This window comes from Heptranchias perlo, chromosome 12, assembly GCF_035084215.1.
Source record: "Heptranchias perlo isolate sHepPer1 chromosome 12, sHepPer1.hap1, whole genome shotgun sequence".
Taxonomy (NCBI): domain Eukaryota; kingdom Metazoa; phylum Chordata; class Chondrichthyes; order Hexanchiformes; family Hexanchidae; genus Heptranchias; species Heptranchias perlo.
In genome coordinates, this window is record NC_090336.1 from 23,596,038 (window position 1) to 23,621,331 (window position 25,294).

General features: G+C 47.3%; 2 protein-coding genes across 3 annotated transcripts in view; both read right to left on the bottom strand.

The window, feature by feature from the left end:
• The window catches only part of tmem258 (transmembrane protein 258), a 93,829-nt gene that overhangs the window by 11,605 nt on the left and 56,930 nt on the right, over positions 1-25,294 (bottom strand). The window contains exon 1 of one of the 2 annotated variants that reach the window (XM_067993801.1): positions 4,485-4,591. The exons of the other annotated variant lie outside the window; for it this stretch is intronic. Within the exon in view, the coding sequence (XP_067849902.1) occupies positions 4,485-4,487 (3 nt within the window). The 5' untranslated portion in view covers positions 4,488-4,591. Of the gene's footprint in view, positions 1-4,484; positions 4,592-25,294 lie in introns of those variants that run through there. 2 annotated transcript variants of the gene reach the window in all.
• The window catches only part of LOC137327894 (acyl-CoA (8-3)-desaturase-like), a 40,972-nt gene continuing 30,435 nt past the window's right edge, over positions 14,758-25,294 (bottom strand). Inside the window, exons 10-12 of the mRNA XM_067993798.1 lie at positions 22,227-22,306; positions 20,215-20,340; positions 14,758-18,128 (exon numbers count right to left, since the gene is read on the bottom strand). Of these exons, the coding sequence (XP_067849899.1) occupies positions 18,077-18,128; positions 20,215-20,340; positions 22,227-22,306 (258 nt within the window). The 3' untranslated portion in view covers positions 14,758-18,076. The remainder of the gene's footprint in view (positions 18,129-20,214; positions 20,341-22,226; positions 22,307-25,294) is intronic.

A 25,294-nucleotide genomic window follows, 5' to 3' on the forward strand; every position in this document is an offset into this window, starting at 1 on the left:
ATGCATGAGACAGGAACCCAATCATACATATACACATACAAAAACAGAAAATGCTGGAGTAGCTCAGCAAGTCAGGCAGCATCTGTGGAGAAAGAAACAGTTAATGTTTCAGGTTGAAGACCTTTTGTCAGAACTGGAAGATGTTAAGAGTTAAAATTTTTAAGCTAGTACAGAGCCAGGGAAAAGGGCCAGGGGAGGGTAGGTGGGGAAGAGAATAAAGAGAAAGGGAGAGAAGAACAAAAGCAAAGATCTGTGATAAGGTAGAGGGCACGAGTGATTGACAAAAATGATGGTGCAAGGCAAGGAAGGGGGTAATGGGACAGATTAAGAAACAAGATTGATCAGAGGTAGCTGTAAATGGCAGCAGCAGAACCATTACTAGCACTAGCTGAAAAAATGGGAGCAGTGGTTATGATCTGAAGTTACTGAAATCAATGTTGAGTCCAGAAGGTTGTAAAATGCCTAAATGAAAAATGAGGTGCTGTTCCTCGAGCTTATGTTGAGCTCCATTGGAACAATGCAAGAGGCCAAGGACAGAGGTCAGAGTAGGAGGGGGGAGGGGAATTAAAACAGCAAGCGACCAGCAGGTCAGGGTCATGCTTGCAGACACAGTGGAGGTGTTCAGCAAAGCGATCACTCAGTCTGCGTTTGATCTCCCCACTGTATAGGAGACCTCACCGTGTGCAGCGGATAAAGTATACTAAATTGAAAGTAGTACAAGTAAGCCACTGGTTTAACCTGAGTCATAGAGTCAGAGTTATACAGCACGGATAGAGGCCCTTCGGCCCATCGTGTCCGCGCCGGCCATCAGCCCTGTCTACTCTAATCCCATATTCCAGCATTTGGTCCGTAGCCTTGTATGCTATGGCATTTCAAGTGCTCATCCAAATGCTTCTTGAATGTTGTGAGGGTTCCTGCCTCCACAACCCTTTCAGGCAGTGAGTTCCAGACTCCAACCACCCTCTGGGTGAAAAAGTTCTTTCTCAAATCCCCTCTAAACCTCCCGCCTTTTACCTTGAATCTATGTCCCCTTGTTATAGAACCCTCAACGAAGGGAAAAAGCTCCTTAGTATCCATCCTATCTGTGCCCCTCATAATTTTGTACACCTCAATCATGTCCCCCCTCAGCCTCCTCTGCTCCAAGGAAAACAAACCCAATCTTCCCAGTCTCTCTTCATAGCTGAAGCGCTCCAGCCCTGGTAACATCCTGGTGAATCTCCTCTGCACCCTCTCCAAAGCGATCACATCCTTCCTGTAGTGTGGCGACCAGAACTGCACACAGTACTCCAGCTGTGGCCTAACCAGTGTTTTATACAGCTCCATCATAACCTCCTGGCTCTTATATTCTATGCCTCAGCCAATAAAGGAAAGTATCCCATATGCCTTCTTTACCACCTTATCTACCTGTTCCGCCGCCTTCAGGGATCTGTGAACTTGCACACCAAGATCCCTCTGACCCTCTGTCTTGCCTAGGGTCCTCCCATTCATTGTGTATTCCCTTGCCTTGTTAGTCCCTCCAAAGTGCATCACCTCGCACTTTTCCGGGTTAAATTCCATTTGCCACTGTTCCGCCCATCTGACCAACCCATCTATATCGTCCTGCAGACTGAGGCTATCCTCCTCGCTATTTACCACCCTACCAATTTTTGTATCATCAGCGAACTTACTGATCATACCTTTTACATTCATATCCAAGTCATTAATGTAGACCACAAACAGCAAGGGACCCAGCACCGATCCCTGTGGTACCCCACTGGCCACAGGCCTCCAGTCACAAAAACAACCTTCGACCATCACCCTCTGCCTTCTGCCACTAAGCCAGTTTTGTATCCAAAGTGCCAAGGCACCCTGGATTCCATGGGCTCGTACCTTCTTGACCAGTCTCCTGTGGGGGACTTTATCGAAGGCCTTACTGAAATCCATGTATACCACATCCACTGCGTTACCCTCATCCACACGCCTAGTCACCCCCTCAAAAAATTCAATCAAATTAGTCAGACATGATCTTCCCTTGACAAAGCCATGTTGACTATCCCTGATTAATCCTTGCTTCTCCAAGTGGAGACTAATTTTGTCCTTCAGAATTTTTTCCAATAATTTTCCTACCACTGATGTTAGGCTCACTGGCCTGTAGTTCCCCGGTTTTTCCCTACTCCCCTTCTTGAATAATGGTATTACATTAGCGGTTCTCCAGTCCTCTGGCTCATCCCCTGTGGCCAGAGAGGTTCTGAATATATGTGTCAGAGCCCCCGCAATCTCCTCCTTTGCCTCACACAGTAGCCTGGGATACATTTCGTCCGGGCCTGGGGATTTATCCATTTTTAGGCCGGCTAAAACCGCCAATACCTCCTCCCGCTCGATGTTAATATGTTCGAGTATATCACAGTCCCCCTGCCGTATTTCTATGTCTACATCGTCCTTCTCCATAGTGAAAACAGATGCAAAAAATTCATTTAGAACCCCTCCTACATCTGCCAGCTCCACACACAGATTGCCATTTTTGTCCCTAATGGGCCCTATTTTTTCCCTAGTCATCCTCTTACCCTTAATATACTTATAAAACATCTTAGGATTTTCCTTTATTTTGCTCGCCAGTGTTATTTCATGGCCCCTCCTTGATCTCCTAATTTCTTTTTTTAAGTATCCCCCTGCACTTTTTGTACTCCTCTAGGGCTTCCTCCGTCTTTAGCCTTTTGTATCTGCCAAAAGCCCTCCTTTTTTTCCTAATCCATTCTCGTATATCCCCTGACATCCAAGGTTCCCTGGAGTTCTTGGAACCACCCTTGACCTTTACGGGAACATGTTGCCATTGTATGGAAGGAGTGTTTGGGGCCCTGGACGCTGGGGAGGCGGTGAAAGGGCAGGTGTTGCATCTCCTGCACTTGCACGGGAAGGTGCGGATAGAGAGCGGGCGTTGGGGGTGATGGAAAAGTGGACTAGGGTGTCGCGGAGGGAGCGGTCCCTTCGGAGTGTTGAAAGGGGAGGGGAGGGGAAGATGTGTTTGGTGATGGCGGAAATGGCGGAGGATGATGTGTTGAATGTGGAGACTGGCGAGGTGGAAGGTGAGGCCAAGGGGAACCCTATCGTGGTTCTAGGAGGGAAGGGCAGGGGTGAGGTCAGAATTGCAGGAAATAGGACAGACATGGTGGAGGGCCCTGTCAACTACAGTGGAGGGGAATCCTTGGTTGAGGAAAAAGGAAGACATATTGAAAGCACTGGTGCAGAATGTGGTATCGTCAGACACACTGGGAGAAGGGAAGTGTGTCCTTACAGGAAGTGGGGCAGGAGGAAGTGTAATCAAGGTAGCCATGGGAGTCGGTGGGCTTATAATAGATGTTGGTTGACAGCCTATCCCCAGAAATTGGAAGCAAAGTTGATGAAATTTTCTAGTTCGGGGCAAGAGCAGGAAACATCACCGATACGGTCATCGATGTACTAGAAAAAAAGGTGGGGGAGAAGACCTGAGTAGGACTAGTACAAGGAATGATACACATATTCCACAAAAAGGCAGACATAGCTGGGACCCAAACAGGTTCCCATAGCTGCTGCTGCCATTTACAGCTACTCCTGGTCAATCTTTTGTTTCTTAACCTGGCCCATTACCAACTACCTTGCCTTTCTCCATCATCCCTTGTCATTTAATCACTTGTGCCCTCCACCCTATCGGAGACCTTCACTTTTGTTCTTTACTTCCCCCGCTCTCCCCCCCCCCCCCTTTCCTCGGTTCTGTACTTGCTTAAAAACTTTAACTCTTTTAACATCTTCCAGTTCTGACGAAAAGCCTTCGACCTGAAACTTAAACTGTTTCTTTCTCCACAGACGCTGCCTGACTTGCTGAGCTCCTCCAGCATTTTCTGTTTTTATTTCAGATTTCCAGCATCCGCAGTATTTTGCTTTTCATACATATACACACAGCCTTTTTAAAAAATAAATTTTAAAAATCAGCAATTGAAAACCAGTCTTTCTTCAAAATTACTGCGGGATGGGACAAGATAAAGAGCGGAAGACAAAAAAAAAATTAAAACTTCTCTTGAAAAATAAACAGACTTTCCAGCACGCAGTTTATAAATTTCACAAGACAGCTTCAACTGAAGAAGAAGCTTCTTCAGCCACTTCTCATCCCCCCCCCCCCCCCCCCGAACATCCACAACACCGGGCTGATTCTGAAGTGAGCCCGGGAGGGAGGGCGGGGGTGGTAGCCCTGGCCTCGGCCACCTTTCCCGGTAACCCGCTCCGGGAATGTATAGACCCCCCTAAGGCCAGCAGAGAGCGGCCACCCTCCATTAACCGGGCGCCTGCTGTCTTCAGTCTCAGCCCCAGAGGCAGGGGGCCGGCGGGCGGTGGGTCAGATGCCCTCCCTCGGCCTCGATAGTCGAGACAGTATTACCCCGACACTGTTTCTCCCCCTCCCCCGGGCAGTTGCCGTTCAATCCGGCCTCTCCCCCCCCGACATTTCACACGGTAACCCCGGGCTCCCCGCTCACCATCTTGTCTCTCTCTCTCTCTTTTACGCCACGTCTTCACGGCGGAAGGTCACTAACCGCCTCCGCCGCACTGCATCCCGGGCACTGTAGTCATTCCTTTAAAGTTTTTTTTAAAAACCTTTCTCAATCCCCGAATTGACGCAGCGCCGCCCCGGCACGTTTTAATGTTTTATAAATGAGGCGGGAACCCGGCTCCGGGCAGAGAACGGTCCTCGTCGGTCCCACTGATCGGTGGATGACTACAACTCCCATCAGTCACTGGGGGGGGGCTTCTTGCACATGCGCATTAAAATTACCCTTGGAGTTTTGTCACGTGAGTGGGCGGCACCTTCCACTGAGACAGACAGGGCGCAGGCGCAGGCGCAGGGCTTATTGCAGAGGGACAGATTGCAAAGCCTATGTTGCCAGTGAAGTCGTGCTGCATTATTAGGGATATTCCAGTCCAGCTGATTGAGGTGCATGTTTTCCCCTTGCACTGTTTGAAGATGATCAGATAATTCTCCAGGTGTCCACCTTCCTCTCTCCTCCAAAAACATGATGTGGCGATGCCGGTGATGGACTGGGGTTGACAATTGTAAACAATTTTACAACACCAAGTTATAGTCCAGCAATTTTATTTTAAATTCACAAGCTTTCGGAGGCTTCCTCCTTCCTCAGGTGAATGTTGTGGAAATGAAATCCTCGAACCCTTCGCATTTATAATTCACAGAACAATACCTGGTGATTACAGACAGTCTTTCCAACTGCCCGTTGCCAAGGCAATCACAGTGTGCAGACAGAGAGGTGTTACCTACAAGTCCACCGAATATACAAACCACCAAACAAAAAAAAACAGAGAGAGAGAGGCAGAAACATAGAAAAGACAGCAAATGACCCGTTATATTAAAAACAGATAACCTTTGTTCGCTGGTGGGGTTACGTGTAGCGTGACATGAACCCAAGATCCCGGTTGAGGCCGTCCTCATGGGTGCGGAACTTGTCTATCAATTTCTGCTCGACGATTTTGCGTTGTCGTGTGTCTCGAAGGCCGCCTTGGAGTACGCTTACCCGAAGGTCGGTGGCTGAATGTCCTTGAATGCTGAAGTGTTCCCCGACTGGGAGGGAACCCTCCTGTCTGGCGATTGTTGCGCGGTGTCCGTTCATCCGTTGTCGCAGCGTCTGCATGGTATCGCCAATGTGCCATGCTCTGGGGCATCCTTACCTGCAACGTATGAGGTAGACAACGTTGGCCGAGTCACAGGAGTATGAACCATGCACCTGGTGGATGGTGTCCTCTCGTGTGATGGTGGTATCTGTGTCGATGATCTGGCATGTCTTGCAGAGGTTACCGTGGCAGGGTTGTGTGGTGTCGTGAACGCTGTTCTCCTGAAAGCTGGGTAATTTGCTGCGAACGATGGTCTGAGGTTGGGTGGCTGTTTAAAGGCGAGTAGTGGAGGTGTGGGGCTGGCCATAGCGAGGTGTTCTTCGTCATTGATGACATGTTGAAGGCTGCGGAGAACATGGCGTAGTTTCTCCACTCCGGGGAAGTACTGGACGACGAAGGGTACTCTGTTGGTTGCGTCCCGTGTTAGTCTTCTGAGGAGGTCTATGCGATTTTTCGCTGTGGCCCGTCGGAACTGTCGATCGATGAGTCGAGCGTCATATCCCGTTCTTACTAGGGCGTCTTTCAGCGTCTGTAGGTGTCCATCGCATTCCTCCTCGTCCGAGCAGACCCTGTGTATTCGCAGGGCCTGTCCATAGGGGATGGCCTCTTTGACGTGGTTAGGGTGGAAGCTGGAAAAGTGGAGCATCGTGAGGTTGTCCGTGGGCTTGCGGTAGAGTGAGGTGCTGAGGTGCCCGTCTTTGATGGAGATTCGTGTGTCCAAGAAAGAAATTGATTCTGAGGAGTAGTCCATGGTGAGCTTGATGGTGGGATGGAACTTGTTGATGTTATCGTGTAGTCTCTTTAGTGATTCCTCGCCATGGGTCCATAGAAAGAAAATGTCATTGATGTATCTGGTGTATAGTGTTGGTTGGAGGTCCTGTGCAGTGAAGAAGTCCTGCTCGAACTTGTGCATGAAAATGTTGGCGTATTGGGGTGCAAATTTGGTCCCCATGGCTGTTTCGTGTGTTTGGGTAAAGAACTGGTTATCGAAGGTGAAGACATTGTGATCCAGGATGAAGCGGATGAGTTGTAGGATGGCGTCTGGAGATTGGCTGTTGTTGGTGTTGAGTATTGATGCTGTCGCAGCGATGCCGTCATCGTGGGGGATACTGGTGTATAGTGCCGAGACGTCCATCGTGGTGAGAAGTGTTCCTGGTTCAACTGGTCCGTGGGTACTGAGTTTTTGTAGGAAGTCTGTAGTGTCGCGACAGAAGCTGGGGGTTCCCTGTATGATGGGTTTCAGGATGCCCTCGACGTATCCAGAGAGGTTCTCACACAGGGTTCCGTTGCCTGATACGATAGGACGTCCGGGTGTGTTGGCTTTGTGTATCTTTGGGAGGCAATAGAAGTCTCCCACGCGGGGAGTACGTGGGATGAGAGCGCGTAGGATGTTTTGAAGGTCTGGATCGAAGGTCTTGATCAGTTTGTTGAGCTGGTGGGTGTGTTCTTTGGTCGGATCTGCGGGTAACCGTCTGTAGTGTTCCTGGTTGTCCAGTTGTCGGTATGCTTCTTTGCAATAGTCCGTTCTGTTCTGTATGACTATGGCTCCTCCTTTGTCCGCTGGTTTGATGACGATGTTGCGGTTGGTCTTGAGAGCGTTGATGGCGTTGCGTTGTGCTCGGGTGACATTCTGGACTGTCTTCTGAGTGCGGCTGATGAATCTGGCATTGACGCATTTCCTGACAGCTTGAGCATACATGTCAAGCTGAGGGCAGCGACCCTCCGGAGGAGTCCAGTGCAGATTAACTAGTCATTCCCCTGGTTGTGGTTTATGGGATCTTGCTGTGTGCAAAATGACGGTCTGCATTACAGTTCAAATTCATTGCATGTAAAGTTCATTGGGCTGTTTCTGAGAGATGCAATAGGGTGTGCAACATCAGGATCTGGAGTTTCCATTAGAGGCGCCTTCGGCAAATTGTGCGCAGAATGTGCCCGATACCGCACTAGTTTTTGCTGAGATGAAGTTACGCCCAAGTTTCCGCTCAAACTCATCAGCATAAACCTGAATGTAAAATCTCCCATGAATCAGCGCAACCAAGCAGCCTAATCAATCGTAATGGATTCGTGACTGGACCATGGCCAATGAGGCATCACAAAGAGGAGAGGGATTGCCGAGAAATGAGCCATTGTTCAACTTTTTAAACTAATTGATGATTTCTGCAGCAGCAGGGCACGGCCTGTGGCTTCAGTTGACTGCTGGTCAGGTGATTAATGCTGGATTCATGTGACCATGGGTGCCTGTGCTGAGAATCTGGGCGCACTGTGATGAACCCCCACGAACAACGCACTCGGCCGAAACTCGCCCTTCCGACCTGAGGGCTTGGCCAGTTTTGTGGGCGAGGACTGGTTCAGGTGAAGTAACTGTTGAACTAGCGTAAAAGATCATGTATACTTGGGCGTAAAGTAGCTATGGGCACAACTCACGCTTATAATTCCACGGTCTGTGGCGCTGTTGGATTTGATTCTGTCCAGATTAAACTGTTCTCGGGGCTGAAATCATGCAGAAACCCCAGGCCGTGGGATAAACTGGCATCTCAACCAGCTGTATGCCGTTCTTTTGAGGATAAAATGCAGCTCTTTGAATACTTTGTTTAGTTTCCCTTCCCACCCACTCAGTCCCAGTGCGAGGAGTGCTGAATAATAATTAACCGCAGCAAATTAAGCAGCCTGACCAGCTAGATTATATATTTTAAATTAGTTACAATATATTAACTGCTGCTGGTACATGGAAATAGCCAGCTGATTTTTGGACTCTAGGGGAATCAAGGGATGTGGGGATCGGGTGGGAAAGTGGAGTTGCGGTCAAAGATCAGCCATGATCTGATTGAATGGCGGAGCAGGCTCGAGGGGCCGAATGGCCTACTCCTGCTCCTGTTTCTTATGTTCTTACACATTTGCATACACTTTTTAAATACTCCATGCCTAAAATAAGCTCCAATTCATAAATGTGAACTGGAGGAGATGTTAGAGGGAAGCAGTGCACCTGATAATTGGGAGAAGATGGTTAAACAGAGTCAAATGCACCTGTGAAAGCAGCAGGGGGTCTGAGCATTGATGCCTTTGGTGAAAGACAGTATCGAAATTACAGCACAGAAACAGGCCATTCGACCTAACAGATCCATGCTAGTGTTCACGCTCCACATGAGACTCCTTCCTTCCTACTTCATCTACCCCTATCAGGATACCCTTCTATTCCTTTCTCCCTCATGTGCTTATCCAGCTTCCCCTTAAATGCATCTATGCTATTTGCCTCAACTATTCCTTGTGGTAACACGTTCCACAGTCTTACCACTCTTTGGGTAAAGAAATTTCTCCTATTGGATTTATTAGCAACTATTTTATTTTTATGATCTCTAGTTTTGGACTCCCCCACAAGTGGAAACATTTTCTCTACGTCTACCCTAACAAATCCTATCATTATCTTAAAGACCTCTATCAGGTCATCCCTCAGCCTTCTCTTTTCTAGAGAAAAGAGCCTCAGCCTGCTCAGCCTTTCCTGATAAGGATATCCTCTCAGTATTATCCTTGTGAATCTTTTTTGCACCCTCTCCAATGCCTCTACATCCTGTCTATAATATGAAGACCAGAACTGTGCACAATACTCCAAGCGTGGTCTAACCAAGGTTCTGTACAAGTTTAACATAACTTCTTAGCTTTTCAATTCTATCCCTCTAGAAATGAACCCTCGAGCTTGATTTGCCTTTTTTATGGCCTTATTAACCTGTGTCGCTACTTTTAGTGATTTGTGTATCTGTACCCCTAGGTCCCTTTGCTCCTCAATCCCGTTTAGTCTCTTATTATCCAAGCAGTATGTGGCCTCCTTATTCTTCCTACCAAAATGCATCACCTCACACTTATCTATATTGAAATTCATTTGCCTATTACATGCCGATTCTGCAAGTTTATTAATGTCATCTTGCATTTTGACGCATTCTTCCTTTGTGTTAACTACACCCCCCAATTTGATGTCATCTGCATATTTTGAAATTGTACTTCCAATTCCCGAGTTCAAATCGTTAATGTAAATTGTGAACAACGGTGGTCCCAGCACCGATCCCTGTGGAACACCACTTCCCACCTTTTGCCAGTCTGAGTAGCTACCCTTAACCCCTACTCTCTGTTTTCTGTTTTGTAGCCAGCTTGCTATCCATTCTGCATCTGAACCTGACTCCACAGGCTCTAACCTTAGCCATGAGTATACAATGCGGTACCTTATCGAAGGCCTTTTGAAAATCCAAATATATTACATCTACTACATTACCCTTGTCTACACTTTCTGTTATTTCTTCAAAGAATTCAATGAGGTTGGTCAAGCTTGACCTTCCCTTCTGAAATCCATGCTGACTATTCTTTATTATATTTTTGTTCTCCAGATGTTTTTCTATTACCTCTTTGAGTAAAGATTCCAATATCTTACCTACCACCAACGTTAAGCTAACTGGTCTATAGTTCCATGGGCTTGTTCTATCTCCTTTTTTAAATATAGGAATAACATTAGCTGTCCGCCAGTCCTCTGGCACTATTCCCTTTTCTAGTGAATTTATATTTGTATGTAATAGTGCCTCTGCTATCTTTTTCCTAACTTCTTTTAATATTCGTGGATGCAATCAATCCGGCCGAGGGCTCTTACCCTCCCTTAGCTTGATTAGTTTATCAATTATCTCTCCCCTTTCTATTGTAAATGTTTTAAGATCTTTTTTGATCTCTTCTTCTATTGTCTTGCCCACCTTATTAGTCTCCCTGGCAAATAAGGAAGCAAAGTAACTATTCAATACTTCTGCCATTACGCTGTCGTTACCTGTGAGTTTATCTTGTGCATCCCTTATTGGCCCTATTCCTATTCTGATTTTTCTTTTGTTATTTATGTGTCTGTAGAATACTTTACTATTTCTTTTTATATTTCTTGATAATTTAATCTCGTGGTTCTTCTTTGCGTGGAATGGATCGCTCTGTCACCTCATCCAATCAGCTTGAAGCAAGCCACGCTGCGAGAACCAAGAAGTGAAAGTCATTGACAAACCACACAGGATAAAAACCAGGAAGTGCCACATAAGGCTAATAAATGTACTATAAAATGAGATAGAGAAAGTGAAATAAAGAGAGGGTAAGATTAAAAGACTGAGATAAAAGAGACAGAAAGAAAAAGTTAAAAAAAAATTAATTACTTTTTTTTAAATGTCCAAAAGTTATTCAAATCAGGAGTAGAGACTCCACATTTTAAAAAGTTGATTTTCAGCACCACAGAGTTTGTTTGGCAGTCATTAATACGTACCACACCGTTAAAAGTTAGTTTAGACCTAAAAAACTCAAGAGTACCTTTTTTTCTGGCAAGATTAATTAGTTTCCAGCTGGACAGGAGAGCAAGTTTGCGCTGGTCCATTGATTGCGGCTGGCGAGGTCCCTTTAATGCAAAGCTTTCAGATCACCGGTGAATCAGGAAGAACCAGTTCCAGATTTCCATGTTTGACTATGCATGTGTGGTCGCTGGAACTTGCTCTTCCATTTGCCCATTAATAACGATGAGCACTGTTAAGCACACAGTTCCTTTACGATCAATTTCCGGCCCATTATCTCTGCAGCTACAGTTACAAACCTGCACGAGTTCATAGTTGATTTAGTACACAGTCCTTCAGCACTGCACTACAATGGGTACTGAATTGTTGATACAGTTTACCAGATTGGGCACTGGATGGCAGCAGATTTATGTCTTCAATATACCAGAGTAGACACTAGGTGGCAGCAGATGTGCATAGGGTGGCTGTAGTGTGTCAAGAATGGGTGGCAACAGGCGAGTGTCCTTGCAGTATTGTGTAAGAGGCACTGGGTGGCAGCAGATGGGTGCAGTGTGTCAGTGTGGGCACTGGGTGGGTGCAGTGTGTCAGTGTGGGCACTGGGAGGGTATAGTGTGTCAGTGTGGGCACTGGGTGGGTGCAGTGTGTCAGTGTGGGCACTGGGTGGGTGCAGTGTGTCAGAGTGGGCACTGGGTGGGTGCAGTGTCAGTGTGGGCACTGGGTGGGTGCAGTGTGTCAGTGGGCACTGGGTGGGTGCAGTGTCAGTGTGGGCACTGGGTGGGTGCAGTGTCAGTGTGGGCACTGGGTGGGTGCAGTGTCAGTGTGGGCACTGGGTGGGTGCAGTGTGTCAGAGTGGGCACTGGGTGGGTGCAGTGTGTCAGAGTGGGCACTGGGTGGGTGCAGTGTGTCAGAGTGGGCACTGGATGGGTGCAGTATCTGAGTGGGCACTGGGTGGGTGCAGTATGTCAGAGTGGGCACTGGGTGGGTGCAGTGTCAGTGTGGGCACTGGGTGGGTGCAGTGTCAGTGTGGGCACTGAGTGGGTGCAGTGTCAGTGTGGGCACTGGGTGGGTGCAGTGTCAGTGTGGGCACTGGGTGGGTGCAGTGTGTCAGTGGGCACTGGGTGGGTGCAGTGTCAGTGTGGGCACTGGGTGGGTGCAGTGTGTCAGTGGGCACTGGGTGGGTGTAGTGTGTCAGTGGGCACTGGGTGGGTGCAGTGTGTCAGTGTGGGCACTGGGTGGGTGCAGTGTGTCAGTGCAGGCACTGGGAGGGTATAGTGTGTCAGTGTGGGCACTGGGTGGGTATAGTGTGTCAGTGTGGGCACTGGGTGGGTATAGTGTGTCAGTGTGGGCACTGGGTGGGTGCAGTGTGTCAGTGGGCACTGGGTGGGTGCAGTGTGTCAGTGGGCACTGGGTGGGTGCAGTGTGTCAGTGGGCACTGGGTGGGTGCAGTGTGTCAGTGGGCACTGGGTGGGTGCAGTGTCAGTGTGGGCACTGGGTGGGTGCAGTTTCAATGTGGGCACTGGGTGGGTGCAGTGTGTCAATGTGGGCACTGGGTGGGTGCAGTATGTCAATGTGGGCACTGGATGGGTGCAGTATCAGAGTGGGCACTGGGTGGCAGAGCTTAACACTGCTCACTGTTATTAATGGGCAAATCGAAGAACAAGTTCCAGCATCCACACACGCACAGTCAAACACGGAAATCTGGAATTTGATTTTCCTGATTCACCGGTGATCTGAAAGCTTCGTGTTAAAGGGACCTCGCCAGCTGCAATCAATGGACCAGCGCAAACTTGCTCTCCTGCCCAGCTGGAAACTAATTAATCTCACCAGAAAAAAGGTATGCTGAGTTTTTTTTACCTGACATAGTTGGGTAGATGTTCAACTCACTGTCTGGCATAAAACTGGCATTGCAGATCAGGTGCTTCTTAATAGAAACCGTCCGATTTTAATTTCCATTGATCGCAGCAGGTGGGCACCACAGATGTGTACTAAGTAGGTGCAGTGTTTCAAAGCAGACACTAAGTGGCAGCAGATAACTGATGTTTTTAGAGTGCTGAAGTAAATTGTAGCACCTGAACTGCTGTTCCAGTTGAGAACAGCAAACACAGCACAGAATGGGCATCAAACCTGGCACCTTCTGGTTTATGGGCTCAGTACCACACCAAGCAGCCGATTTAAAGCTGAGCCATAGAATACTACATTTATAGTAAAGTGAGTGGAATACATGATCGATACAGAGTGAGGTACAGTGCTTTATATACATGCACACATATGCACAGTATTGGCACAGTAGAGTTGACGTGGCTGCAGTAGTCTATCACAGATACCGATGTATAATTGTTCTTTTATTCAGCGTAAAACAGATGGATATTGGCTGAGAAACATTACACAAGTCTAGGTTCACTCAGTTCGATAGCTTAACACAATAGAGCGCACCAACCAAACCGATTCTAATAACAAAGTTCGTTCGACTGGGCCTCAGAAATATAGGCCCAGGTTTTCTATTCGCAATGTTGACGGTAACCTATTTAAAATTAGTTGGTTACCATCGGCATTATCAGGAAACCAGGGCCATAGTGTCAATACTGCTAGAACATTCAATTAACAGGTAGCCCAATGATTAAATGCACCACCAGCCGTGGTACTGAGCTGTACAGACCAGAATATCCCAGGTTCAATTCCCAGTCTGGGAGGTTAGCTGATCTCAGCTGGGACAGCAGGCAGATGTTACAATTGGCTTCAGAGTCTATGGGCCATGGCTGTGGAAAATCAGCCAGGGTTCCCACTCCTGATCACCACTCAGTAACCCCGACTATAAAGTTCACCTGCCCAAACGTCAGGCCCGGACAGGATGGGGTTGGCTATGTTGCCCTTCATACTCCATCAAACAACCAGCTGCCATTCATCATCGAGACTCACTCGTAAAGAACACCTATTCGGTCGAGGTTATGGGGGGGGAGGGGTGGGGGGAGGAGACTGCTGGCGCCTGGATCTGAACCCCGCAAGAGCCAGCTCCTTCTGGCAAGGAGGGAAAAATTGTCCGGTTCGGTAAAACAATCCATTACTGCAGCCCTCGGCCCTGCAGCAAGTGAGTGGGCCTCATTCTGGGGCTGTCCTCACAACATGCTCTAGTAGTGACTGTGATTGGGAGGTGGATGTGATTGAACCAGTGTGTACAAGTATAGGTGCGAGAATGGGTATGTGCATTCGTGTGTGTGCAAAAGATTGTGCACTCTTATCAGCTGTGTACGAACGCATTCCTAATGTGTACACACCGGAAATGAGCTACAACAGCCAGCCCATCAGGTGGTTTTTGTTGCCCGTGTTTCTTTCCTGATGGCGCTGACTCTCGCTGGGTACAGATCCACATTGCCTGCATCCTACAGTACATCCCCCAGTGGTTATATTTCATCTGTGAACCTACACAGTGAATGTTAGCAGACTATTGAACCACAGGGGCATCACAGTTGAGCCTGATCCAGTTCCTATCCAACATGCACTTTCCAACAAGGGTCAGTGGTGGGTGATCATAAGTGGGAACCCTGGATGATTTTTACCCCCTTCCTGATATAGGAACACTGAGACCAATTGTAGTTCTCCCACCGTTCTCCCTACTGGGATCAGCTGACTCAACATCGAACAGGCATTGAACCTGGGGTCTTCCTGTTCTGTACAGATCAGTTCCACATAGTGTTGGCTTTGTGGCACCACCCAAACTACATGAAATCAACTCTCGAGTTAAATAAGAATTCAATCTTTTAAGACCCACCACCACCCCCTCCCCCCCAACCCTGACTTAAAAAAATTAAATCACATAACCTTTCTTGTACTAACACTACATAAGGTATTATATAGATCTACTACAAATTTCTAATATTTTCATTAACAAAAGTGAATTAGCACAGATGGAATTCAGCAAGTTAGAAAATTGGCTTTGAAAGGGTTAATCAGCAGGGTTGAAATTGAGAGTCGTCCATCACGATGTCACATGTGCTCCTACACTTAACCAACCACTCCACCAGATGACCAGAGTTGAGTCTGGCCATAGTTAGCGGGTTGTTTTTCTCCTTTTGGCACAGAGTGCATGGCAGCCAATGTTTGTGCTGGTTTCCTTATGGGAAAAGCAACCCATAACCCTCCCAGCCCTGCCCCTTCCCCCCCAGCTGAAATAGGTGAATTCGGCCAGGGAGAGCAGGTCGCTCAGTTTGGTGTGATGTGAGTTGGGTGGTGAGTGACCGCCCAGTTGGTGGTGGCTGACCATCTGTTGGGTGGTGGGTAACTCCCCTGGGCGGTGGTGGCTGACCATCCGTTGGGTGGTGGGTAACCCCCTGGGCGGTGGTGGCTGACCATCCGTTGGGTGGTGGGTAACCCCCCTGGGCGGTGGTGGCTGACCATCCGTTGGGTGGTGGATAACCCCCCTGGGCGGTGGTGGCTGACCATCCGTTGGGTGGTGGGTAACCCCCCTGGGCGGTGGTGGCTGACCATCCGTTGGGTGGTGGGTAACCCCCCTGGGCGGTGGTGGCTGACCATCCGTTGGGTGGTGGGTAACCCCCCTGGGCGGTGGTGGCTGACCATCCGTTGGGTGGTGGGTAACCCCCCTGGGTGGTGGTGGCTGACCATCCGTTGGGTGGTGGGTAACCCCCTGGGTGGTGGTGGCTGACCATCCGTTGGGTGGTGGGTAACCCCCTGGGTGGTGGTGGCTGACCAACAGCCACCAGTAATTTGAACAATTGAAAAATCAACAGTAAATGTCCAGCTTCAACTTGTGTGTTAAAACAGGCTGCTCTTTGTTGCCAAGAGAACTCTTTTCGTATTCACACATACACGAGCAGACCAGTTCCGTGCACACACCTGTGCGAAAGGGGACAGCCAATTCAACGGTTACCAAATGGAAGCAGTTGGTAGTCCAAGCTGGCCGTGTCCTCTGCTTACTGGGCTCCTGCAGACGCTGACCACTAGCTCATCCAGGCACATGTCACAAGTCAATAAGGACAAGTCAATGAGGCAGTTTCAGACAAGAGCTTTTTTCCCCTCAATATGTTGAAATTAGTACTGATTAACAGAGCCTCTGGACAACAGGATGACTTCACTTGTTTCATTTAATTATGCTAGTAGATTTGACTGGACTAATTTTATGTTAAATGCAGCTCAGACTGCATTTAAATACATTGGCCTAGAAATTGGCTCATGCCAGCCTGCAAACCAAGCACAGGGAATGATCCCTGCACCTGAAAGTGTAGGCCCGTTCCACTGTATATAATAGTATGGGATATGGGATGGGGGGGGGGGGCACCACATTTTTAAAAGGCTGCAAAACAGATCCAAATCAAGAGTAAGGAAGTCTTACTACAATTGTACAGGGCTTTGGTAAGACCTCACCTGGAGAACTGTGCACAGTTTTGGTCTTCTTATCTATGGAAGGATATACTTGCCTTAGAGGCGGTGTAACAAAGGTTCACAAAATTATTTCTGGGGTGAGAGGGCTGTCCTATGATGAGAGATTGAGTAAAATGGGCCTACACTGTCTGGAGTTTAGAAGAATGAGAGGTGATCTCATTAAAACGTAAAAAAGATTCTGAGAGGGCTTGACAGGGTAGATGCTGAGAGGATGTTTCCCCTGGCTGGAGAGTCTAGAACTAGGGGGTATAGTCTCAGGAGAAGGGGTCAGACATTTAGGACTGAGATGAGGAAGAATTTCTTCACTCAGAGGGTTCTGAATCTTTGGAACTCTCTACCCCAGAGGGCTGTGGATGCTGAGTCATTGAATATATTCAAGGTTGGGATAGATAGATATTTGGATTCTAGGGGAATCAAGGGATATGGGGATCGGGAGGGAAAGTGGAGTTGAGGTTGAAGATCAGCCATGATCTTATTGAATGGCGGAGCAGGCTCGAAGGGCCGTCTGGCCTACTCCTGCTCCTATTTCTTATGTTCTTAAATGCACAATCTTTTTTTTTTAAATACAGCGATTGAAAACACGGCAGCAAATGTTTCTCATTCCTCAAAATTACTGGGTGCCCTTCCTCTCCCACCCCTCCCCAAACTGGACTGTCCAGTTCATCCTAAAGTGTTGCCATGAAAACTGTAGAATGGCTACCCTGAACCACCCTAAATTGGGTTCTCCCTTCTCTCGATGACCACCACAGGTTCCACAGCAGTAACAGCCCCACTTCATTTTCACACCTATCTTGAAATACTGATAAGCTTGCATATAAATGGTGTGCGCGGCCAAAGATTATTATTGGTGTATGCAGCCACTGATTATTACAATACCACTCCAGTGACAGACTGTCACAACCAACCATTGGTCACACTCAGAAATCACTCATAAGTCTAAAAATTACTGTTGTGATATTAGTGGACAGGTGCTTAACATTTCCTTATGATATTCCTCTGTCCACTTTTAGTGGAGGCGTTAACCGATTTACAATAAACAGGATGATGCTTCCAGTAAAAAAAGAGAAAGTAAGTGCCTGTCTGGTATCATCACCAGCAATAATTGTTAGGCTATAACTTTAAAATAGAACTGAGTGCTGCAGTGGGTTTAGAGACTTTGCTGCATCTCTGGGACTTGGGTTCAAATCCACAGAAAACTGATGGGATGAAAGGGTCCTCTCACTGCTGGCTATAGGGGTCTCGCATCAAATGAGTTTGATCAGTTCACAGAGGGCACAGATCCACACCATTGAATCGGCAATCGGAGTCGTGACAAATGGAAAAGTGTCAGTAATACTGGTGTCGAAGGGAGCACTTTTCTGAGATTGGGGCTGAGGCACATTGTTGGGGCAGAGTAAAGGGAGCCTTACTGCACATCTGTCTGAGCTGTATCTGTCCTGGCCATACTTGGTGGTGACAGGAATGGAAAACGTTCCATTCCCCAGCACTAGCACCCCTCGATGGAGCACAAACAAAGTTCCCAAATTGTATTGTCTGTTTAGAACTGTATCACTTCTTACTGGCATTAGTTTAGTTTCTTTGACCCTAATTGTGTCCCATCAGAGTTTACAATTTGATGAATTAACAACCAGGCGTTTTCTTCTTGTGACACTTGGCACAACATCTACAAAATGGCAGCAGCTCCTTCGGGAACCTTCTTTTTCTTCTATCTGCGAAGTGGCAGCCGCTTGGATGTGTAGTTAGTTGCTCGGTGTGACCAATCACTTGTGTAGATATGCGTCCAACCAGAGCTCCCCAGACTCTTTCAAGGAGCTGCAAGAGAACACAAATGGCATATAAATAATGCCCAGCATCTCTCCCCATGGGCCGCTGGCCAATTATGACCACTTGCACTTTATGCTGGTATTGCCCAGAGCCCACCATTCTGCTCATTTAGGGTGTTAACTTCTTTACTCAGAGAGTGGGGGGAATGTGGAACTGGCTACCACGTGGAGTGGTCGAGGCAAAGCATAGATGCATTTAAGGGGAGGCTAGATGAACACATGAGAGAGAAAGGAATAGAAGGACATGTTGATAGGGTTAGATGAAGTAAATAGTGGGAGGAGGCTCGTGTGGAGTATAAACACTGGCATAGGCCGGTTGGGCCGAATGGCCTGTGACTGTGCTGTAAAATTCTATGTAATCATCAAGAGGAGCCCAACTCTTGGCAGCGTAATGGTGCATTGGAGGGCAGGCCAATCCTAAACTCCAGCAGCTTGTTACAGAGCAGCACTGCCAGGGGTTTGAGATCAGGTCACAAACCTGCACGCTCTTGGTCAGGAACAGTCCTGAGCATACGGCAGAGGAAGCTAAGGGGAAAACAAACCTAGAAAAAAAATTTTCACCACCCCCCCCCCCCTCAATTTTCTCCCCTTCTTTCCCTCTGCTGTCGTGAAGGTGCTGCCTCTTGGTGGGATATGATTCCAAGGGGCCTGAGCACCTCCGGTACTTTGGACACGTGACCATTTTTCATGCGACAGCCCAGACGGTGAACAGCGGCAGCCTATTTGACTGTAGATAGCATCACAGCCAAGCTCATACCTGTCCTTGCCCACCATCCACGCGTGCATTTTTCAGCAAGAGTCACTGGGTGGTGATTTGAAGTGGGATCGTCTCCCTACACCTGGGAGCTGGGATTCTGGCTGAGATTAGCGGAATCAGGACAGCGTGCTGTTCCTTTAAATGCTGCCAAGCACAACATGTGCTCACATTCAAACAAACTCCATTGTTGACGCTGTCTCAGAGAAGTCAAGTTTTCTTATTGGTACCAAACACTTACTTTCTCCTCAAGGACTCTCAAGGCCATAGACAGGGTCAAATCTTTACTGAGACAAACATGACTCCTTGCCCACAAGTATGGACAGCCACAGCTTTTATAACTTACACTGCAGCATCACCTGTGTACTTTAGCCAAGTTCCTTTCATAATTCCTGTCTTTATTGTGATAAGGTTTTGCATTCAACCTTCCTCTGTCCTCCCAACATGTCAGAACAAGATAAAGTTACTGAGGCAGCTGCCTGGGTTACCTCAATGGTGACGTCAGCCCCAGTAACATTTAACTCTCTGGACAGGATACCAGAAAAAGCTTGTCGTCTGACAGGTAATTTCTCTCTCACCTCTAGGCTCCAACCTCTCTCTGTCGCAACCTTTCCTGTTTCTCTATTTTATTGATACTACTGTGGCCATCCCAATCACACTTCATCCTCACTGTGTTGAAATCAAGGCTCACGGCACCGTCTCCTACTCTAACTCATTCTTTCCAGGACCTCAAAACTGTCAAACCCCTCACCTCCCTCTGTCCTCGCCTCACTCAGCCCTCGCTTCCCTCTGTCCCTCCTCGCCTCCCTCCGTCCGTCGTCTTCTCCCCTCACACACTACGGGTTTTTAAATCCCAATCTTGGCATCACCTAATCATTATCGGATTTACCTCGTCTTCGCATCTACTCTTTCCAGCCCAGGTGATGTCCTGCATCATTGGGCTTGGTCCTTCACCTCTCTCAATAAAAACATACTGCCAGTTATGAAATGTTTAAATTAATTTGACTAGCAGGGTTGATGAGGTGAGTGTTCCTTCAGAACTTCTGATCACTGCACCATCTCCAAAGACACTAAAAGGACTTACAATGAGATCTTTTATGATGAAGGAACCCAGGAGAAGGGCTTGAGTTTTAAAAGAAGGAAGGAAAGCCTGAGGGAGGTGAGGGGTTCCACAGTTTTGAGATCCTGTGAAGGAATGAGTTAGAGTAGGAGACAGTGCAATGTGTCTTGACTTCAACGCAGCAAAGATACAGAGTGCACAGGAAGGGGTATTTGCAGTTTAGAATTATTGTATTGTTAATAGTCAGTGGTCTCTACTTACTGCACTATGTCTGCAAAGGCGGTGAATAAAGTCTTAGACTGGTACTCCAGGCCATGTTTGGCACACAGTGACCTTACCAGTGGCGCCACCTTGTGGTAGTTGTGCCTTGGCATTGTGGGAAAAAGGCTGTAAAACACAAGAGAGGAATCAAATACTGCACAGAAATTAAACACTGTGGGGATAAAACTCAACCTCAGCGGGGGTTCAAAACCAGTGATAGCGGATCAGCCGCACATTGTACACCCCATCCGGTTTTCCTTTCCGTTGAAGTCACCACCTATTTTACCTTCACTCCGAGGTTGAATTTCAGCCCCAGCCCTCACTATCCAAACACTTCTACCTGCTGAGTTCACTGGGAGAACACAGTTGATTTCTTAAGGTGGCAGCTAACAAGAGTCAATAAGATAAACACGTCAGCTTTCCCTCCACACAGGAGTGCACACCCTAGCAAGGGCCCCTTCCCCAAATAACTACATGGCCAATAGCCAACACAGTGAGTTAGAGACTGGCTTTTCACCTCTGAGATCTGGTACAAGTCCAGCCCAGACTGATGCGATGAGAGGCTCCTCTGTTTGCTGGCCACAGCGGTCCTACGTGAAATGGGTTTGGGGCAGTATCAATTCACTTTTTACTGAGCACAAGCCAATAGCACAAAACTGTCCCTATTTGGGTACTAAACTGGCAATCTCACTCGTGTGATACTTGGTTCACCAGACTGATCCCTGGGATGGCGGGACCGTCATATGAGGAGAGATTGGGTCGACTAGGCCTGTATTCACTCGAGTTTAGAAGAATGAGAGGGGTTCTCATTGAAACATATAAAATTCTGACGGGGCTAGACAGACTGGATGCAGGGAGGATGTTTCCCCTGGCTTGGGGGTCCAGACCGAGGGGTCACAGTCTCAGGATACGGGGTAGGACATTTAGGACTGAGATGGGGAGAAATTTCTTGACTCAGAGGGTGGTAAACCTGTGGAATTCTCTACCACAGAAGGCTGTGGAGGCCAAGTCAATGAATATATTTAAGAAGGAGCTCGATAGATTTCTAGACACAAAAGGCATCAAGGGTTACGGGGAGAAAGCAGGAACATGGTATTGAGATACAGGATCAGCCTTGATCATATTGCAAGGCGGAGCAGGCTCGAAGGGCCGAGTGGCCTACTCCTGCTCCTACTTTCTATGTTTCTATGTTTCAATGCGTAAGAAACGGAAAATGTCACACTGGTGCCACAGTGGGTAGTGTTCTGAATTTTGGGCTGAGGGATATTGTTGGGCAGCGCAGAGGAAAATGTCTGCATATCTAACCTGTACTTTACCTGATCAGAGAGCACTTGAGCCTGACCATGATTGCCTGAATTGGGAAAGTGTTCCATTCACCAGGATCAACATCCCTCCACTTGTCAAACACAAAAACTGTGTTGTTGCTGCTAATCATTTTGCCATCGCCGGTAGGAGGCAGACAGCCTTAGGATTCAAGGCTGCAATGATCCAACCCATAACGACTACCAGCACCAAAGAGCTCAAACCACATGTTGTGATGGGTCAACAGTCCCCGGCAACAGCACCAGAACAATATAAAGCAGTGTGTAGGTATTGTTGCCACCCTGGAGCAGGGTCATCCAGCTGGTCTCATTGAAATGATCCCAGTGGAAGTTGGGTACCACCAGCACTCGGAATTAAGGAAGGTGATATCGGACTTTCATCACTGTCACTGAGAATAATGCAGGTTACTGACAGGGAGCGTAGCATTGGCCTGGAGGTCTGAATTGGGTTTATTCATTTGTCTGTATAATCTACCATCCACATTCATGGGATAAACTGTACTTCACTATGAGCTCCATAGCTCCATGCAAATAAAGCATACCCCTCTGTACCCCAATCTGAGCTGTAACTCACAGGATCAACTGTACCCCACTCTCAGTGTAACAACACAGGATGGACACCCCCCCCCCCCCCCCCACCTTGTGCAAAGCACAAGGCCAGAGTACCTACTGCTCGAGGCGGATACTCACTGATGCTCAATCTGGAAGTTGAGGTGACCTGTGAACCAGTCATTGAAGAAGGACTGATGCACGTTACAAGTGGCATGCAACTGCAAGAGAAAACAAAAGGGTTAGTGGTCCATTATGGTCACAAATACCATAAACTTTGGGATGTAGACCCTGATTATAGCAAAATCTCAATCTGCTGCCTGTATAAGAGCATAAGAAATAGGAGCAGGAGTAGGCCATACGGCCCCTCGAGCCTGCTCCGCCATTCAATAAGATCATGGCTGATCTTCGACCTCAGCTCCACTTTCCCGCCTGATCCCCATAAGTCCAAAAATCTATCAATCTCACTCCTGAATGTACTCAACGACTGAGCATCCACAGCCCTCTGGGGTAGAGAATTCCAAAGATTCACAACCCTCAGAGAAGAAATTCCTCCTCATCTCAGTCTTAAATGGCGGACCCCTTATCCTGTGACTATGGTCCCTAGTTCTAGACTCTCCAGCCTGAGGAAAAAACCTCTCAGCATCTACCCTGTCAAGCCCCCTCAGAATCTTATATGTTTCAATGAGATCATCTCTTATTCTTCTAAACTCCAGAGTATAAGCCCATTCTACTCAATCTCTCCTCATAGGACAACCTTCTCATCCCAGGAATCAATCTAGTGAACCTTCATTGCACCCCCTCTAAGGCAAGTATATCCATCCTTAGATAAGGAGACCAAAACTGTACATAGTACTCCAGGTGTGGTCTCACCAAAGCCCTGTACAATTGTAGCAAGAATTCCTTACTCTTATACTTCAACTCCCTTGCAATAAAGGCCAACATACCATTTGCTTTCCTAATTGCTTGCTGTACCTGCATGTTAACTTTCTATGTTTCTTGTATGAGGACACCCAAATCTCTCTCAACACCAACATTTAATAGTTTCTCACCATTTAAAAAATAATCTGTTTTTCTACTCTTCCTACCTCATATTTCCCCACATTATACTCCATCTGCCACCTTCTTGCCCATTCACTTAACCTGTCGATATCCCTTTGCAGATTCTATGTCCTCCTCACAGCTTACTTTCCCACCTAGCTTTGTATCATCAGCAAACTTCGATACATTACAATCAGTCCCTTTATCTAAGTCATTAATACAGATTGTTAATAGCTGAGGCCCAAGCACTGATCCTTGTGGTACCCCACTAGTTACAGCCTGCCAACCTGAAAATGACTCGTCTTTCCCTACTCTGTTTTCTGTCCGTTAACCAATCCTATACCCATGCTAATATATTAGAACATAAGAACATAAGAACATAAGAAATTGGAGCAGGAGTAGGCCAATCGGCCCCTCGAGCCTGCTCCGCCATTCAATAAGATCATGGCTGATCTGATCCCAACCACAAATCTAAAGAACACAAGAAGTCGGAGCAGGACCCGGCCACATAGCCCCTGGGCCCTCTCCGCCACCCACAGGGCATTGACCGATCCGAACTCAGCTTCATGTCCAATTTCCTGCCCGCTCCCCATAACCCCTAATTCCCTTTACTTCTAGGAAACTGTCTATTTCTGTTTTAAATTTATCTAATGATGTAGCTTCCACAGCTTCCTGGGGCAGCAAATTCCACAGACCTACCACCCTCTGAGTGAAGAAGTTTCTCCTCATCTCAGTTTTGAAAGAGCAGCCCCTTATTCTAAGATTATGCCCCCTAGTTCTAGTTTCACCCATCTTTGGGAACATCCTTACTGCATCCACCCGATCAAGACCCTTCACAATCTTATATGTTTCAATAAGATCGCCTCTCATTCTTCTGAACTCCAATGAGTAGAGTCCCAATCTACTCAACCTCTCCTCATATGTCCGCCCCCTCATCCCCGGGATTAACCGAGTGAACCTTCTTTGTACTGCCTCGAGAGCAAGTATGTCTTTTCTTAAGTATGGAGACCAAAACTGTATGCAGTATTCCAGGTGCGGTCTCACCAATACCTTATATAACTGCAGCAATACCTCCTTGTTTTTATATTCTATCCCCCTAGCAATAAAAGCCAACATTCCGTTGGCTTTCTTGATCACCTGCTGCACCTGCATACCAACTTTTTGATTTTCTTGCACTAGGACCCCCAGATCCCTTTGTACTGCAGTACTTTCCAGTCTCTCGCCATTAAGAAAATAACTTGCTCTCTGATTTTTCCTGCCAAAGTGCATAACCTCACATTTTCCAATATTATATTGCATCTGCCAAATCTCCGCCCACTCACCCAGCCTGTCTATATCCCCTTGCAGGTTTTTTTATGTCCTCCTCACTCTCTACTTTCCCTCCCATCTTTGTATCATCTGCAAATTTTGATATGTTGCACTCGGTCCCCTCCTCCAAATCGTTAATATAGATTGTAAAGAGTTGGGGACCCAGCACCGACCCCTGTGGAACACCACTGGTTACTGGTTGCCAGTCCGAAAATGAACCATTTATCCCAACTCTCTGCTTCCTGTTTGATAACCAATCCTCCACCCATGCCAGAATATTACCCCCAATCCCGTGATTTTTTATCTTAAGTAATAATCTTTTATGTGGCACCTTGTCGAATGCCTTCTGGAAGTCTAAATACACTACGTCCACTGGTTCCCCTTTATCCACCCTATACGTTATATCCTCGAAGAACTCAAGCAAATTTGTCAGACATGACTTCCCCTTCATAAAGCCATGCTGACTTTGTCCTATTAAATTATGCTTATCTAAATGTTCCGTTACTGTCTCCTTAATAATAGACTCCAAAATTTTACCCACCACAGATGTTAAGCTAACTGGCCTATAATTTCCAGCCTTCTGCCTACTACCCTTTTTAAATAACGGTGTTACATTAGCAGTTTTCCAATCTGCCGGGACCTCTCCTGAGTCCAGGGAATTTTGGAAAACTATCACCAAAGCATCCACAATCCCTACTGCCACTTCCCTCAAGACCCTAGGATGGAAGCCATCAGGTCCAGGGGATTTATCCGCCTTGAGTCCCATTATTTTACTGAGTACCATCTCTTGAGTGATTTTAATCGTATTTAGCTCCTCCCCCCCGAGAGTCCCCTGTTTGTCCAGTGTTGGGATATTCTTA